Genomic DNA, 18,719 nt, shown 5'->3' with positions numbered 1-18,719 from the left:
GCTATCCTATATCTTCCATTATAAGGAGCAAATGTAATGCCTTGTAATTGTGAGCTTCGGACTGAAGAAAACAGGCTAAAATGGAGAGGAGCAGCACTGATATGTTAAGCATTTGCTGGACTTTTTTGTGGGAGAGGATGTTACATAGCAGTCAGAGCGACCGCCTCAGGAGCTTGAGATCTGGGTTCAATCCGCAGCGTAGGCGCAACGTCCTGTGATCCTGGGCAAATCACTAATCTCCCTGTGTCCATGGACAGCGCCTTGAGACCCTCATGGGTGATAAGCTGCGCTATATAAATCTGCATTTCATTCGTATGTTCAGCTTTAATGATAGAGAGATAGGGACACTTGCTCACTGGAGGTTTCCAGTAGATCATCCCATACTACCAGATATGCAGCCTTGTACTAGGATGTTGTAAACACTAGGAAGCTGTTCTTGGAGTTGGTTACCACTTGATTTTCCACTTTGGGGCACAGGGTAGGATGTTGGGATCCAGCAGATATTGTACCTCTGCAAAGGTGTGATGACCTTTTTAGGCTCAAGGAACAACGCCTATTACTGGAGAGTAGGCCACAGCCCTGCTGCAAGATGTGAGCAAAGTACATTGGAATTACAGGATTAACCGGCTCTGGGTGCAATATGATACCTTCGAGGATGGTGATTCATGAGGCGGTTGAGATATCATGTGATGTAACTGGAGGAAGAGGAAGGACTGACGAGGCCATGGACATAGTAATGAATGTCTGCAAGAGTGCAGAGGCTGATTAATTCCAGTTGTATTCAACTTCATCAATCCCAACACCTGCCCGTCTACATGGTGAAGTTACTCGTGTTAGCTACCCTGTCTTAGAGAGGGGCCAATCCCATTGGTGGATTTAAACACTCATTGAGTCAGGATGACGGCTTCTAAATGGCCTGAAAGAATCAAATTTTGTAGGAGGAAAGTACAGCACCTTTGATCTATTAAACCTTTTTGTGGAAGCAAGTAAAATTATATGCCCGGCCAATTCAAGTTCATCCACACTTTTATGGATCTAATATTGATGTCTACATTTACATGAATGAAATGGGCATGGCTATTTAAGTGATAAACTATAAAACGTTGATAATTTACAAGACATCCTTTTCTGGATTAGCTCATTCCAATTCATGCAGCTTTGAGACTGACGACCATTCTAGTTATTTTTTCCAGTACTGATTTAGCAAACAGCACATTTAATATTTACTGGAAAAGTAACTTATTTGTAAGGGGCGTAGTAGAGAAAGACTGATTGAGGTCATAATCCATGGATTTTTTAATGACATCAGGATATCACAAAGACGGAACCCAACAAGGAAGATGTCATATTCCTGATCCTTGCCTTTTCTGGATAAGGTTTCTTGGCTACTGGTGAGATACGTTCATTCGGCATATTAGTGCAGCATTCAAATATCTGTATCCACTTTTTGGGACTCTGTTTTTGATCATGGTAATACATTTATTTTTCTTCTCTAATGAGCTATTTGCTTGTTTTGAAAACACACTACTGCAGAGTAGCTAGTTGGTATAAATTGTTGTTCTAATTAGCTACAAGTCTTTCAATAGCTTTATAAATTACCTATGCACAATTTAAAGACCAGTTTACTATGTACAGTAGCATGCTTACTATTATTTGCAGTTTTAACCAAGAGAGCCACAAATTGCCCTATTTGAGGTGCACTTAATATAAACTTTTAAGTTTGAACGCTTTCAGGTTTTGTTTTCTAAACACGCCTCTCAGGTGCACATATATGTACATTTCTTTTCTAGATTGTTACTATTTTCATGCACCGAGAACAGGGCGAGAGGCTGGTTTCCATACGATTATCATGAAAGTGGGCAGGAACAGGATCAAACTCCACATTATTTTACTAAAGGAAGTGTTTGTCTTTCTGAAAGCATAGCCTCAAAACAGACCTAGTGCAAATATACTTCCCAGGTAGGTTTGAGGTATATTAGTTCCAACATATGTTAGCTTCATGTAAGTTTACATTTTAAAAAGGAGGTAGTACAAGGCCACCCTTTCTACGGCAGTGATTCCCAGCCTTTTGACTTTTGTGGACCCCCACTTTATCATTACTGGAAACCGTGGACCCCCACTGAATCATTATTGGATTCGGTGCACCCCCCCTCACTGAGTCATTACTGAAAGCAGGGGACCTAATCTGTTAATATTGTTTAATTTTCTAGGCAGTCGCGGACCCCCTGAGGAAGCTTTGCGGATCCCAGGGGTTCCCAGACCACAGGTTGGGAACCACTGATCTGCGGCACTAAATTCATGAGTTACAGAGGTTAAATAACACATTTCAAGAGCCTTTAACGTGTACATATGGATGTTACAAGATAACCAGTGGGTTTTAAGTGTAAACTTCTAGATATATGATTCAATACTACCATTTCGGCTACAGGAGGAAAACACTAAGTGTGTGTGCAGCTTTATCTCTCAATGCGGGAAACACTACAAACACGGGCCAAAATGGAAGAGAGACAACAAAAAACAAGTGCTGGCAGAGCCAATAGTTGTTGCCTTTGAGAGCTATTGGCTTAGCCGATGGTTTTAGCCATGACGCACAGCATCCCCAATGTTGTGCAGTGTGGATAAAGTTTAAACAAAAATAAAAAGCCTTTGACGCAGCTACCTCCATCATTTTGAAGGTCCACAGACACCATACATTTGCACACCTCCGAGCTGACATTTATTTTTTCCCTTTTAACCTATCAGAGTTGAATCAGTAACTAAAAAGGAAAAAACCTTCCAAAGGCTTTTTTTAAGTTGGTTGGGGGGGGGGGGGGGAGCATCATGGGGGAAGGAAGGTGGGCAAGAATCCCAAAGCAACACAGGAGTACACACGAAAACAATGAGAGAGGGCAGGAGGAGATGCACAATCAATGCAAGAGGGACACAAAAACAGAGAGTGTGCCAGTGGGTAAAACAATGGAAAGAACACGGACAAGTGCAAGTTGGCTGTCATGGGGACAGGCAAATGGGTGACCAAGAGCAACACGAAGTGCAAAAGGAGAGATGTACACAAAGGATACAGCTCAAAAGAACAGACACTCTCATAGTGCTGAGCCAAAAAAAAAAAAAAAAGAGAAGTGCTTGAAAATCAAGCAGTTGAAACAGAGATGGCAGCCAAAGAGATTGTAAAGAGGCAATGCTCCATGTCAGGGACAAACACAAAATTGACAAGACCGGGCTCCAATAGGAAGCAGGTAAATGAATGGCACAGAAAACCCAAAGAATGGTAAGTAATGGGCTGGCTCCAAACCCTGCCGTGTTCTTGGTAAGCCACAAAATTCCTCACAACAGACAGCACATGTACTGTGTAGCAGACTCAACATAAAAAGACACAAACATTTCAAGAAGACACAAAAACAACTTGGTGCAGTGGTGAACAATGGCTCGTCCTACGAGTTGGAAAACATTTTCCCAGGAGCCTTAAAATGCACTTATCATAAGCTTTAATTACCTGGTATCAGGAGTACCTAAATGAGACACCTAAAGTGAATCATTTCTTTGCTCCAGATTACGTTACGGCATCACAGCACTCATCTCTTATTACCGATAACAGACCATCTCCTGGAAAATCAAAACAGCATTATGAACCTGGATCACTTCCAGTACCTGCGCCCTGATAGGCTCACAGGCCTCCATGCTGTGAGGAGGCGGACGACTCCACGGGGAACGCTCGCTCTCACTGCAACAAAACCAGGTCTCAGGATACACAACCGCTGCTTAGTCTTCATCTCATGGTCAGGGGGACGGAGCGAGTAAAAGAAAGTAAAGGAAAACAGAGAGGATGGAAAAGAAAAGCGGGATGGGCAGAAACAAAGTAGACGAGCCAAACAAGGGATGAAAGAACAAGGTCAGAGGATGCTATGTTCAGACATCCTGGGAGCTTGAAGTGAAGCTAGCTACTGTAAAGCCAACCAGTAGCCACCTATGTGAAAGTGGGCTTCATGGGCATAGTCCTGTGAAAAACACACCTAGTTATGACTGAGATGATCGAGTTTTCAACCAGTCACAGCTTATTTTAGACTATGCCACAACTGAAACGCTGAACCTAAAAGTAGGGTAATCAGACGTCCCGGATTTCCCCAGACAGTCCCGGTTTTTAAAGGACTGTCCCGGTGTCCCAACGCTTCTCCACATTTTAAATAAATGTCCCGGTTTTTGTGACAAAGGTCAGATCATCTAGGGAAGCATAAGTTAAAGAGGCCTACAACGTATGAAATAATTAAAGTATTTTATCTGTTACTGTCAGGCTACACAGTCCCCTGTCTGCTCTCAACAGAGAGACAGAGTGGGGAGTAGAGAGAGGTGGGTGGGTTGGGGGTGCAGGTTGGGAAGTCATAGCTAATTTTATATATGTAGTCTTGTGTGTGTGTGTGTGTGTATATATATATATATATATATATACACACACACACACACACACACACACACACAAACATGTATAGGCACACATTCACTAAGCTACGCAAAAAACGGGACAGGCAAGATATAAAAGTGAGTAATGTCTTTAGTCCTTCTTTTATGTCTGACCTGTCCCGGTTTTTGCTCCTCAAAATCTGGTCACCCTAACCTACAGTAATATGCGATTTCTTCATATAGTTAGGCTAGAATTAATAGAGAGCACCAATAGAACTGTCCGGAATGTTGTTAACATCCAGACGAGCTTCAGTTGCTCCTATCGTTATCTCTCATAGGTAAGGAACGAACTTAAGGGGTTCAAAAGCAAACTATGCGGGATGAACCCAGCAACTGTTATGAACGACCATCTGTCCACCCGTTAAATTCGCACTGCTCACTTCTACTGTAGTAAACTGATAAACTAACAGCTGCCTGGGTATGTTGTCTACTCAGGCTATCTTTGAAGTCCCACGTTTAGGCAAGATGCTCAGCTTCAACACCTGACCTACACCCACACGAAGCTCAAATACACATACGGATGGCAACGAGTAAGTCACGTCAAGTGCAATTTTGAGTGTATCTTGTGGATGAACGAAAAGAGGGTTCTATTATCCATTGAACTGGTGACTAGCACGGAGGCACCCCCTTGCTTTTAAAGTAACACAAACCTGCACAATACTTATTGTTCCCAGCACACAGGCTTCATCCAAGCTTTGGAGTAGATTTCCATTTTGAAGAAAGCTAACAATGCACTGCAGGAGTACTACAACTCTGAAAATTTCGCTCACGTGTATCTTTCACAAAATGGAAATTCACACGGCAAAAACAAGTGGAAATGTGCAGACGCGCATGCAAAAGTATTTCTTTTTTCTATAGAAAAAATATTCACTGTCAAGTCACCCTTTCCCCGACAGCCCAATTAAATAAATGGGGGTTGCCTCACAAAGTGGAACGGCCTTTAGCCCTGCCTTTCAAAGGAGTACAATTATGTGCTTAAAAAAAAAATCGATTTTTAGAACATAATTATCGAACACAATTGTGGATATGGTTAATGATTGGGACCTTTTACTAACACAATTGCGACACAAATATATATCTTCAATTTGTAACATTTGCTTTGATGTGTGATTCACATAGGAAAATCATTTGGTCATTCATATGGACGCAGAAGGGCTACTTGTTTTTAGGTACAGGGGTCATGGTCTGGTGCAGTTCATTGTGGTCACCCCCACTTAGCGCGGCTTGTCTATTTCGGGTACCTGTGGCTCACTGAGCAAAAAACATCCCAGAACTCCTGTGATTACGCTGCATCAAAGTGTTTATGGTTCACTGCCAGGGAACCTCCCTCCATTCGCGACATAGTCCACACCCCTGAGCACGCCCGGCTGGCTACCGACTCATCGCAGGGAACTACCTTCAATAATTAACCTACTCCAGACGATAGAAAATACGAGCGTGCCCAGTGGAGGGTTGCTAAATCATTTGACTTGGTGATTTCCCTCATGGCAGTCTGCAAAGTAGCTAAGTAACTGTGCCTGCTGCTTCAGGGCCAACTTTAGAGCCTTTGGCGCCCGGTGGACAATCCACCCCATGACCTCTTCCTCAGATTCCCTCACTACAACTTCGTGAAAGTGCCCCTCAGTGCTCCACAGCCCCTCTCTTACATACATTTCATTGGTTCTAAAACGCTGGTAAATACTGGCTTTATTAATCCACTCAGCTATCCACATAAAATACAGACACGTTCCTTGCAGCAGGAATATTAACCCTTTGCGCCACTCAATGATGAGTTCAAAGTACCAATAGACAAAACTCTGATCTCTCTCTAGCAGGAACATTAATACCAAGAGCTATCCTGACACTTCTGTTGCTGCTTGAAAGCTGGACACCAGGAACTCTGCAGCAGGTGACTTTAAATAATAAGTTACTGCTAAACACAGTGCAGCCCCTGAGATCAGCCCCCCATTCCAGGCCAGTGCCCAGTGTGTCCGCACCAGTCGCACCACTCTACAGATGGCCCTGTACTGATTTATTTTGATCCCAGACACTGGAGCTTGTTGGCGTCACTGTAAAACAAACAAACAAACAAAAAAGACCTGGTGGGCTCCTCTCAGCATGACCTGACTCGCAGAAGGCCAGATCAACGCTTGACTTGTTGTGACAGTCTTCTAAAAGACACACTCGCACAAAGCGAGCGCAGGGGTGATCAGGACTATCCTATGAAGCAAGCTGAAATGCTCTGAAAACTGGACATACTTTTGCTTAATAAACATTGCTGGCTACGGCCATCACTACCCGTGAAGCAGAACCTAGGAGTCACAGACGAGAGATTCCTGCTGGTACACCCTGCTTGTTCTGACCACACCAGCCACGTGCTGTAGAGGCCAGAGACTCCTGTGGCTCCCGTACTGGGTGGCTTGCCTGTGATGTGACCAGTAGATTCGTCTTCAGTCCCTCCCTGCCATACTGAGGGCTTCTTTACAGTGGAATGTCTAGGGGCAACATACAAAACCTCCATGGTCAACAACAGTCAAGGTGATGGGCTTACTGTGGTAGACACAGAAACTACTCTTCATGCAGTTGCGGCCATTGAAGAGACCCGGATCAGAAGATTACACATACCATGTTTCTGTGTTATTCTACTACACCCTCCATCTATTGTAAAGACTTCATTGACCCACACGGAGGTTCTCTTTATCCACAAACAATAGCATCTTGCCTCCTCCAAACACCAATGGATGAGAGTAGACACTTAATGACCTAAAGGTTATGCATTAATCAGTCATCCTTGTACGTTAATGCAGCAAGTGCTTGATGATGTGAAACAGACTGAGGTGGCCACCACAACTGACTGTGGTGCACTGCTGAGCCAAAACCACATGACGTGAATACCGAGGTATGGGACAAAGAAGGTGGTGCAACAGGGTATGGAATGGCTGGGACACACTTTCTCTGCCAAGCATGGATACCTCTAATACTAAGAATATCTAAGATTAGTCGCACAAGGAGGGGCAGTGATCAGTGTGATACAGGTGGTATAGAGGAAGTGTATGGGAGTGAGAATGAGTGAGACAGAAGGTGTAAGAAAGGAGGATGTCACTATCTGCCGCACTCCCTCAAAGCCGCAGGGTCAGATTTCTAGCCCCGTGGTGCAAGGACATAGTTGAATGCGCCAGCACAAATATGAAATCCAGTTGGAGTGCGCCCCATACACAACCAACTGAGCTACTGTGCGGGTGTTGGTTTCTTGTCATGACACGGGTGGGGAGAGAAGAGTAGGTGGGCATAGGACAAAGGAGATTCAGTCCCTGTCCAGTCTGACAGCTTCAGGTGTTAAGATCATTTGAGGTTATACTTTGAAGGCAGAGGAGGATGCAGCCTATGGGACAGTGGCAAGAAGAGGTTCACAGCTTGGTTGAGAAAAGAAGGCATCACTTTCATCCATCCAGCATCAACATTTCCCTGAGGGGGATGTCAGGGAAGAGGTAAAACTGGGATGCTAGGCTGTGTCGGGGTGAAGGAGCCTGGAGCATGGATGGGAAATGACATCTCTATTATAAAGGACTGCCAAGCTGTCAATGCTCCTCAGCATCCCCTACCACCAACTAGGAAGCATGGGTAAGCGGCTGGGAATGCATTGAGAGAGGGCTGGGAGTGAGAATGGGAAGTGGAGGAAAGCAAAGTGCAGAAGAGTTGTTAATTTCAATGAATGTTATTTACAGCCGACATTGATAGTAGGATCAACTTAGCTTATGTTGTGAAGGCAGGAGAATGGAGTGAAGTGGGTGGACAGCTGGTAGCATCACCGGGGTCAGGAGAAAAGGGATTATATGATCCAACTATGGTTCGCTTAACATCGTTCATACTTAGCACATGCCAATCAGTTCAATGCAAGGTAAACCATTTGGGTTCAGAGGACACGTTCACCAGAACTGCTTTCCCCAAAAAATATTGGGGCTGGAATAATTGATGACCTTCCACGAGGTAATAAGCACCTAGTTGTACAACAAAGCTCCCGGGGAATGTAAATGATCACTTTTGTACTACACCTAAGTTCTGAAGGATTCAGTTTGAGTGCTTCGAGGCGTTTGCAACTTAGCACATAGATACACATACATTTCACTAATATTTTAGGCTAGCAAAATGTAATCAACACCTTATTTGCATTGTTACAAGTCTGTGCAATAGCTGTAAAGAATGGCCTGTCATGCTGCAAGCACAATAAAACGCAGTGAACAAATTGTATGAACATAAAAATAAGAATACATTTATCTTTGAGCGTTTTTCGGTGCCTTGGGATTAAAGTATACCAAAGAATCTAGTAACAACCCATTCTCTTGGCAGGGAATGCCTGTCATCAGTCCAGTCTCATTGCGGTTGACATCTTAGTTTCACTCATATCAGGTTGAGCAAAGCCATTTTGCACAAACTACATCCTTATCAGACCGATTATTGATGTTTTATAATGCTTGTGTGGTAAGGAGAGTCAGAACATTAAACTGACTCCAATTTCAGCATGCAACTCCTTCTGGACTGATGACGTCCCATTTACTGGTAAACTGTTGTTCCATCTGTTGCACAGCAAAGGAATTGCAGGTGTTGACTGGAGAATGGAGTGAAGAACATACGAAAAGAGGCCTAGAATGTTGGTACCCACCATATTTTGTACTCCATTGTCATGTACCATGCTCACCACGTGCACCACATTACTCACTCACATCAAGTGTGTCAGTTATCCCTGTTTCCAAGGTCTAGGACTTTAAAATACGGTGTCCCTGTGGAAAAAAACCGTACGTCATACTGAATTTGGGATGTGTTTTCATCTTTGTCTACAGTACTGAACTGGAGCTGGAAGGGCTGTTGTGTGGAGCCAAGAGAGAGGAGAAAGGGCAGCTTTGGCAATTGTGTACTGTATACATTTTCAGGATGGCCTAGGCAGTATATAAAACCTACTAGGGCCCTTCTTCTGCCCTTCCGATTCTTATGTCCACACTTTCTCAAATTTCCACCATCTCTTTCACAGGGCCATATATTGCCTTTTACTCAACATCGGATGGGATGAGGTGACATTCAATATTGGCTCTAATTTAGGCAATAGTACAGAGCATATGCACATCCCATTGGACCGCATGTTGCCTCTCAAAAGACATGCCAGAAAAAGGTTAGCTGTGTTCTAGACAGACATCAAGCATGGGACATCCAGGGTTATGATGCAGTATTTTTTTTAAAATAAACAAAAGCATCATTACCATTTCCGTTGTACACATACATTTTTCAGAACTGTAAGTGATGATCGCCGGTTGATTATTTTAAAACTTTTTCATACAATTCACCCACTTCTTCCACAACTGCTCTGTGAGACGCATGGGCAAATGTTCAGTTTGAATTTCCTAAACTGACAGCAACCACGAGTGGTGTTTGTGAAGAAAGGCTTGAGGACTTCAGACAGAACCGCGCAGAACATTATGTTAACCACCCCGCCCTTGTCAATCCGGCAGTTGTTTATGTTTGTTGACATGCTTGCTGATCTAGCGACACTACAAACAAAAACAATAAGGTCATATAATACCTGTTCTACCAAGCTGTCAGACATAGTCGCCACATTTTAACTTGGTACAACACCTTTCCATTGTTGAATGGCAAGGTAAACCTTTTCTCAAAGAACTAGAAAACAAACCCTTCAATCTATCTGAAGACCTATCATAAGGCATTATCTGGGACAGGCAGCGGGATGGCTCGGGAAGTCAAACATTCACCATGGACATCTGCGGGTCACAAGTTGGAATCCATGCAAGGCCAACCCGGCCTTCTGCTATTCTGAGGTCTGCAAATTGAATACCATTACGTTGGTTAGAAACTGTTATCCAGAGTACAGAAAACAGTAAGAGTGCACTCTAAAGAGCTAGACAAATAGTAAATTATCATCATGAAGTGTTAGGTTGTTCCCACAGCTTCACGTCCCTTAATCGTCAACTCTGCCTGGTTAGACTGTCAGGACAGCATTAATTAGCACCGAGCGTTACTGATGCCAGAAACATTGCAACCATAAAGCTGCATCCTCTGAATATGCACAGTCTGAACTACAAACACATGCCAGAGGATCTAGGACAGCTTTGACAATATAGCTCTTGCACCCAGATGCTGCAGTCATGTGGATCAGATAGCTTTACATTAGGGTTTAAGTTAAGAGTACTGCAAAACAACTAATATTTTGTCTGCACAGTCCAGCCTCATCCCGAAAAGAGAACATGTAACTGACCTGCAGATTTCAACATAAAGAAGCAGATTTACTATTAAGTTTCATGAAAATGCAACTCTACATTCACATCTTTAGTAATTGAATTTAACACCAAAAGTGGAGCAAATTAAAAAATGCTGCTTACCTTACGGTTAATTCAGATATTTACTCATTGTGGTCACCTAATAATGATCCAAGCTACTGCGGTCTCTCTTCAGCCTTACTCATTTGTCTCTTTTGGTCAAATTTTATCTCTGTCCTACTGCCTCACTACATCTTCTTGAAACATTTTTGATCTTATCACTACCGACCTACACCCAGGCCCGCCCCTGAAACTACTCTCAACTCTGTACCCAACTCGCCTCTAACAGCTCTCCTGCCTTTCAGTCACATCCACCTCACACGTCCCCTCACCCAAAGTCGCAGCCTCACAGGCTACCATAACCTGCTTCATACCTAGCTTGCTCCTAAACATCAGCTGCATTGCAGAATAATGCACCAGGCGGTTGATCTGCTAATTCATCAGGTTTTCAACCCAAGTCCCGTTTTATTGGTGAAAGGTTCTAACCCATTTGCCCCACAGAAAGCATTAAAACAAAGTATGGGATCAGTAAGCCTGCAAAACCCTTCAATGCCATAAACAATGTTGGGAAAAGGGTAAAATGTCTGAAATTAGAGTAGACAAGATTTTTGACAGAAGAAAATCACACATCATGTACTGGATAAAGACAGGTAAAACAACTGGGTGCAAAATGATAGTCTATTTTTTAGAAGCAAAACCACTGATGAAAAAATGTAACCAAAATTTACAGAATATACAAATCTGCTGAGAAGTATTAAGAAACATTTCCAAAGGTGTTTTCCACTCACCATGTCCATTGCAGTAATAGATCCATTTCTCTCGGTTCTGGGCAAGAGTGGTACATTGCTTCAGGCCGGCTTTTTCCATGATGGAGCTGGGATCCTGTCTGGGTCCTTTTTTGAGTGTGCGTGAACTTCTCCTGACGCTGCAGACAACAATCACGACAAGAACTAGCAGCAAAAATAGAACAATCATCCAGGGTAAATGTTCGTTGATGTCGAAATGTTGGTGCGTATGCTGCCGGGTCTGACCTCTCTTGGTGGGCTTGAGAGCGGAGTTCTTTGTTCCTTCCCTTCCAGTGACACCTCCTGCTGAGTGAAGGCTTATACCCGCAATGAATGCATGCTTCTTGGGATGATGGTTTTGCTGGTGTCTTGGCTCTCTTGTGACTGCGACCCCCATGTCTGGGCCACCAGTCTCGTTCTTTAAGGTGACATTGTAGATCCCTGTTGGTTGTGGAGCGTAGATCGACACATTTGGTCTTACAGATACAGCAAAGGCAGGTCCTAAATAAGGAACACCAGCAGACAGCGAGATAGATTATTGATATAGTCCATGAAGAATAGATTAAACAAAACAATTTTAAATATTAAAGGGGAGAAGGAAAGATTTCACAAGGTCCAAAGTTCAGACCTTGCTGAAAATAAAAACGGGCCAACTATTACATTTTAAATCTAATTTTAGTTGGCCAGGAAAACAAAGCAGGTGGGCATATGAACAGCCATGTCTGGAGTAAGGATCAAAAGACAGGTGTTTAACACTGCAGTAAGAGCATCCACATTGTGATCTCACAGACCTTCCAGCACTCCAGGCTGACCCTTAGTAACAGGAAGGTAATGAGGTCTTAAGGAAGCACCTTAAGTATTTTTTTTATTGATTAAGTGTTTCCATACACATTCTGAGCATAGGCAAGCAGGACATTTTTTTAATCATATGGGTTTTTGTGTGATAGTCTGTTAATAATGTCAGGGAGGTATACCTTGCGTTCCACATTCATTTTTGACCTGCTCTGTACAAAATGTTTTGTAATTGTTCATTTGTATTTATAGACTCAAACATTATATAAAGAATCGTAGCATAATCGTATAAACAACAAACACTTGCTATGGAAATAACAATAAAGCACAACAGTTAATTCAAGATGACAAAAGTTAATACAATACAAATACAAGGAAAGGAAAATTTGTGAAGGGGACAGCATACGAAGTACAACAAGTTAAAAGGGGGAAGAGGTATTAGATTCAAAGGAAAGGGCAGTGTAGATGGTTGATTTTTCTGAGCATATTTTTCATAAATAGAAAATAATGCTTGTTTTAAAAGTGTGTTGGGATAAGCAGGCTTTATTTGACATAACTAGGCCAAAGGCAGCCCACATTGACATCCAGTTTGCAGTAACAGAGAAAATGTGGCTTTTAAAATTGCATGAATGAGTTGCATACGTGCGTGATTCTCTTCTGTAAATTTATTTTTTAGAAATTAAGCAAAATACAATTTTGTGGTGGCTTTTATTAGCCGAGCTAAAAAGTATTTGAGTTACTCAAGAAGGAAGCCATGTGCACACTATTCCTGCATTTGAAACATATTCAAGAGTCTCTGCCTGGGTCTGCACTAAGGAGCTGTACTGCGTAAACGTCACTTTATTTTCCTCATTTCCTATGTACACCTCCTCATAACTATGCATAAAAGTAGGTGTTCCTAAATAATATTTTATTTGATTTAACACATTTTCTTGTTTTACTATTGGTTTACACATATGAAACATCACTGGTATAGCCATATGATGGCAGATCTCACCATGCTGAGTGTGTGCTTTTTTACTGTCTGAAATCTATAAAAAGTGCCCTTTTTGGTATCTCAGCCAGTCTTCCTACTTACTTTGTCAAAGGCAGACGCCAGGTTGGACTGTATGATATAAACTCAGACTTTTCTTGGCATTTGAACTGAGCTAGTTCTTTCTCTTTCGCAATTATACTTTGTTTTTGGCTATTTACTTCTTTCTGAGGTCAACCCTCGGTTGTTACCTCTTGCGACTGGAATTATTAGGTGCATTATTGATGCCATTTGTGAAGTTGATTAACATACTACTTTTTGCTTTCTGCAAAGGTTTTTTAATTTGAATAAACATTTATGGCTTTCACTTAGAATTTTGTCCTGTAAAGATTTTCCTTAGTGGCACTGGGCTGCCATCTATTGAAACTCGCATGGCCCAGACCCTGCCTCTTAACCCTTTTAATTTATTAGTTGAAAACAGTGACAATTTCTTGGCGACAATAATGTCTATTATGGTGGAGAGTAGGCAGGAGACTATTTAGGAACTTCTCTAAAGTAACAACCTAAGTATAACCAAATCACTGGAAAAAGTAGCAAAACCAAATACACAGAACACAACATGCAAACAATATACACATCGATCACTGAAACAATTTAAATAGAGGCCGATATTTTATCACAGAGGTCTTCCAGGCCCCTCTTTCTAAATGTTACTTCTTCCATTAAAGACGGCCATTGTGCAAGTTCATAGTTCCGTTTTAGGTTTCTTTACAGATTTTTCAAATTTCAAAATAATCATCTTCAGCCAGGATGGCTCTGCGAATCTACAGAGAAAATATCTTTGTCAGGAATGAGTTGATGACAGTAACCAAAAAGGTCTTATGTTTAACATCAGATGACAAGAATTCATAGAAATTGTAGGAATCCAGGCTTTTTACAGGTTGTCTCCCCACCTTTTGCTCCCATTTGAAATACTGGATGCTGGTTTTCGACTCGGACAGTGCACTGAAGCCTGCTAACCGGGTTGCTTGTAATTCTTTTTAAAGAAAAACTCGCCTGGCAACTCGGGCATGACTGATTTGCATACTACTGGTTCCTGTTCGGACTGGACTGAAGCCTAGAGTAATTAACAGTGGCTGAGGTTAACTCAAGCTATTTACCCATCATTTTTTGTTTTTCACAGTGCAAAATCCTAAGTGCAAAGGGTATGCCCGGATGTGGGTCCGGTGTTCACTGTGCCATAGGACTATAGCTGCACCCTACTGACAAGGCTCATACAGGCCAAAAGCAGTCTTGAGTTACTTGTGTTCCGGATCAGAAGGGCCTGGCCTGGCAGTTCCGACTCGACTGTTCCTACTAGAGCAGGACCAAGTCTGATTTAGATGGGACTGGCTCCTCTGATGTGGCACGGCACTCAAATAATAATGGATTATATTGTGGCCCAGACTATTTACCGGTTGCTAATTTTAATTCAAACAACCCACCCCCTTTTTTGCATTCCTCAGGCTGTGGGGCAGGAGCACAGTAGCAGCAGATGTGGTTGGAGTTGGACCGAGGCAGTGTAGCAACAGATGTATCCTGAGCTTGGGCTAAACATACCTTCAAATACAATTATTTTGATGCAGTGCAAACATTGTTTAGACTCCTCAGGACTACTATGGACATACCATGATTCCAAAGCAAGTGCGATAGCCCATGACGGTGCTCTATGGTTACATTGAAATATACTGTCAACTAGTTTTTTATTGGAATGCAGATTTAAGGAAAGCGGCACGCAACAAGTTAGACTGCAAAAAAGTTACTAAATGACTGAACACCGTGACTAAACGGACTGATGACTAAGGAGCCAACGCATTCACAGTAATAACAGACGCTGTACCTCGAAATTAACCACACACCCTGCATACACAGAATGCAGTATAATCCACATTGGCCAAGACTGCACATTCTTCGGAAAACACTAATCCTCTCCTGAGATTGTATTATAAAGAAATGTTGATGCGTCCAATGAATTTCAATTCCACAAAGCCAACAAAACTTTACAAAAATAAAACTTCGACTTAAAAAAATTACAAAGTGAAATCATATTTTACTCTATAGAAAGTGATGTTTTTACGTTTAAAACCTTTTTTAGTAACTGATAATATTCTATTTTAAGTTCTTACTAGATTAAATGTATGACATGGCGAGGTGCTATCAACTTAAAAATACGTGAATTAAAATAATCGGTTTCACGGACGTGGTTTTGTAAAAATGGTAATACAATTGAACACAAAAAAAATACGGTCCGTCAAAGTAATAAAGTCGAAATTCAGTTAAAATAATAAAGTTATGGAGTCAAAGTTTTAGGACTTGCGGTTGAAATTGTAGAGGTCAAGGTTTACGTATGTTTACATTCGTCTTAAGCACTAGCTAATGTAAACGGTCAACAGTTTTGATGATGGAATTACACCTACATCAATTAGCTGCTAAATTAACGTACAATATATTCAGTTAGTATACCCTAAACATGTTCCATCAAACAGCACATTTCAACAATGTTAAACTCAAAACAAAATATGATAAACTCAGTGCTTAATTTGAGCCTGTGGTTTCCGGTGCTCAGCACCAACACCTATTGTCTACAGCGGCATGTATGACAATCTGCTCTATGATGGTGCTGCCTGCTTAATTTAGAGATAAGCGCAAAAACAGTTGTTTATTAATTCAGTATACATTAAAATGACCAACACCTGCTGCCCAAGCCATGCTTATAACTTTGGATGGCCTGGAATATTCTGAATTGTCACACTTGTAAAAGTGTGAGGGTTAGTAGCTTTGTTAATATTGTCATTGGTGGCAGGTGCAATGAGTGGTGCAAGGTGCAGTGGGCTTCTGACTGGCCTACTTTTTTTTGTAACAAATTAAGCACTGGATCAACTGATTATTTGTGTTCAAACAATACTGTTTCAACTGTACATATTCAACTAAGATTAAACCTAAACCCTCAGATGTGGTCTGTGGTGGACATCACTGCTTGTTTAAAATTTACCTTTGGGAGTGTTGGTTGTAGGTGAAGCATCACTGGTTGCGCCAGTGGGATTTGCTATCAAAGGGCCACAGATGTTGTCCCTTTCCTTAGTTCCAGGCTCTATGATGACCAATCCTTGCTCCACACAGTTTGTGTGGTTCTTGCACCTAAGGACACTAGAAGGCACATCTGAGAAGGTACCAGGGGCACATGTTTTACATCGGACATCTTCAGTCTCACTGCCTTTGCGCCGCACACCAGATCCAATAGGGCACACTGAATGGAGCACACAGGTCTCATTGAACAAAAATGAACCTGGTGGGCAGGTGCACTCCCGGTCAGACAAGGCAGTGCAGGCTGTACGTTCCACCAGCGGTAGCGTGCAAGACCTACAGTCGTGGCATCTCTCTACACCGGTTTCATGCTTTGTGAATGTGCCCTCTGGACAAGAGCTGCATTCCCGCAGGTCGGTCGCTGTACAGTGCTTGGACACGTAGGTGCCTGCAGGGCACTTGTCGCATATCAGCTGTTTATGGGACTCACGGTCAGTGTGGCGGTACTTGCTGAATCGTAAGCTCTTTGCTTCTGTCAGAGAAAGCCTTTCATACTGAGCATGGGTGCTGCCAGCCATTACCAGAAAAATCTGTAAAAGATTAAACAAAAATCATAATGTATTTCGGAAAAATTAGTTTCATTAAACAAAACCAGCACACAAATATGAGAAATCATTAATTTAGCATTCATATGTGTAACAAATAAAATAACATTCCTTGTTTACACACCTCCCAGCCGACCAACACATCAAAAAGAATAGCAAACCGACTTTCATTTAACAACAGGTCATGTTAATTGGAGGAAACAAAACTCAATGGCAACAAATGTTTGCTATCGATCAATATCTACAAAATTTTGTAGCTTGCATCCAAGATGAGCACCAGATAATAAGGAAGTAGTAAGTAAAAGTGAGGGCCACGAACAGACTGGAAAAATCAACTTGGAGAAGAGGGTAACAGGCAGCAGCAGAACTTCATCTCCTTACGACTGGTCAAAGGTTCTACAGCAGGATGAAAGATGAAAACAAACAGAAAGCGAATGTGCAGAGGAACCTCTCTGGGTACATGAGTAACCTACTGTGGCCACTGGAAAAAAGAGCATCAGGGAGAGAAGGTGAGGTGCATTCACTTCCGGTGAGACAAGACAGACTTTTTTCTACCATGTGGCCCCTCATCTTGCCACCCTTTTTATGTTTTTGTTAAGATACCCTATGGCTACACTCTGATGTAGTGGTCACTTTGAAGGAGTTTGCTGCATAGATTGTTGCGGGGCACTGATCATATCTCCATGTGCTTTACAGTTAGCATGGCAGGTCCTTATATGTCCCACGCCTGTATACAAGTAGCCGTCAAGTCAGTATGTTTGGAAACGGTAAATTTGAGACCTAAGAAAAGATCAAGGCTACTGGGGCTTTCAGAGCACATACCCTTTTCCTTTAAAAGCTGTTCTATAATTCCTGGGCTTCTAAAGCCAGGAAGACAAAGCAACAAATAAAGGATACCTGCCAGCAGGTAATGGAATAATGCTCTTCACATCTTCGAGGAAGGTGCTCTCTATCAGACTACTTCCTAATTTTCAGAGAACAATAAGGGCTACCCTCTTATTTTACAAATGCATATATCCGCATTCCCACTTTGGTATGTGCTGCCCGTTGTTCTAGAGTTAAGTCTGTAACGTTGTTATACTAGATATCTATGAATCCCTGCTCTCATCTTATCACACTTATCTACCCATCATCATATGTCATGTCTCTATCAAACTATCCTCCATTTCCACTCTGACTCATCCCAAATCCTTTCTACTACTTTCATCTCCCAAATAATTCTGCCTAAACTCTTCCCTCCGCTTCTACATCTAGCTCACCAAACCTCACTCTACTACCATGACCTCCCACACAACCCTACTAAATTCTCCCTCATTTATCTCACCCTGCTACTATGCTCTCCCTAACCCTTCCACAGACTCTTCCCTCCTCCATCCCCCTTTACTCATCCCAAGCCTTTAGGTTGAGTACATGAGGGATATACTGCCAATTAACACTTCTGGATTTCTTTCCTCCTCCACCCCTCCATTACTCCAGTCAATCTAACTAATAAACTCTCATATCTGCGGCTCAAATTAACTCATAATAATACTAAAACTGTACTCATATTTCCCGATACTAATCCATCACTAATTCTTGTTGGGTTCCAGAGTAGCATGCTACTCACCGACAAGCGCTTTGACGCCTCGTCAGGGGTAGTAAGCGCTATATAAATACTATTACAATTACAATTTAACATTTGTGCAATTTTATAGTTGACACTTACACCTGAATATTTGTCGGCACTCCCTGGCAACATCTTATTGCC

General features: G+C 42.2%; 1 protein-coding gene across 1 annotated transcript in view; it reads right to left on the bottom strand.

Annotated features, from left to right (window-relative positions):
* Window positions 1–18,719, bottom strand: part of TNFRSF21 (TNF receptor superfamily member 21) — a 186,164-nt gene that overhangs the window by 127,967 nt on the left and 39,478 nt on the right. The window contains exons 2-3 of the mRNA XM_069236056.1: window positions 16,336–16,957; window positions 11,543–12,040 (exon numbers count right to left, since the gene is read on the bottom strand). Of these exons, the coding sequence (XP_069092157.1) occupies window positions 11,543–12,040; window positions 16,336–16,957 (1,120 nt within the window). The remainder of the gene's footprint in view (window positions 1–11,542; window positions 12,041–16,335; window positions 16,958–18,719) is intronic.

The sequence above is a fragment of the Pleurodeles waltl genome, chromosome 5 (assembly GCF_031143425.1).
Source record: "Pleurodeles waltl isolate 20211129_DDA chromosome 5, aPleWal1.hap1.20221129, whole genome shotgun sequence".
Taxonomy (NCBI): domain Eukaryota; kingdom Metazoa; phylum Chordata; class Amphibia; order Caudata; family Salamandridae; genus Pleurodeles; species Pleurodeles waltl.
The sequence above is the reverse complement of the archived record's forward strand: the minus strand, read 5'-3'. Positions and strand labels throughout refer to the sequence as shown.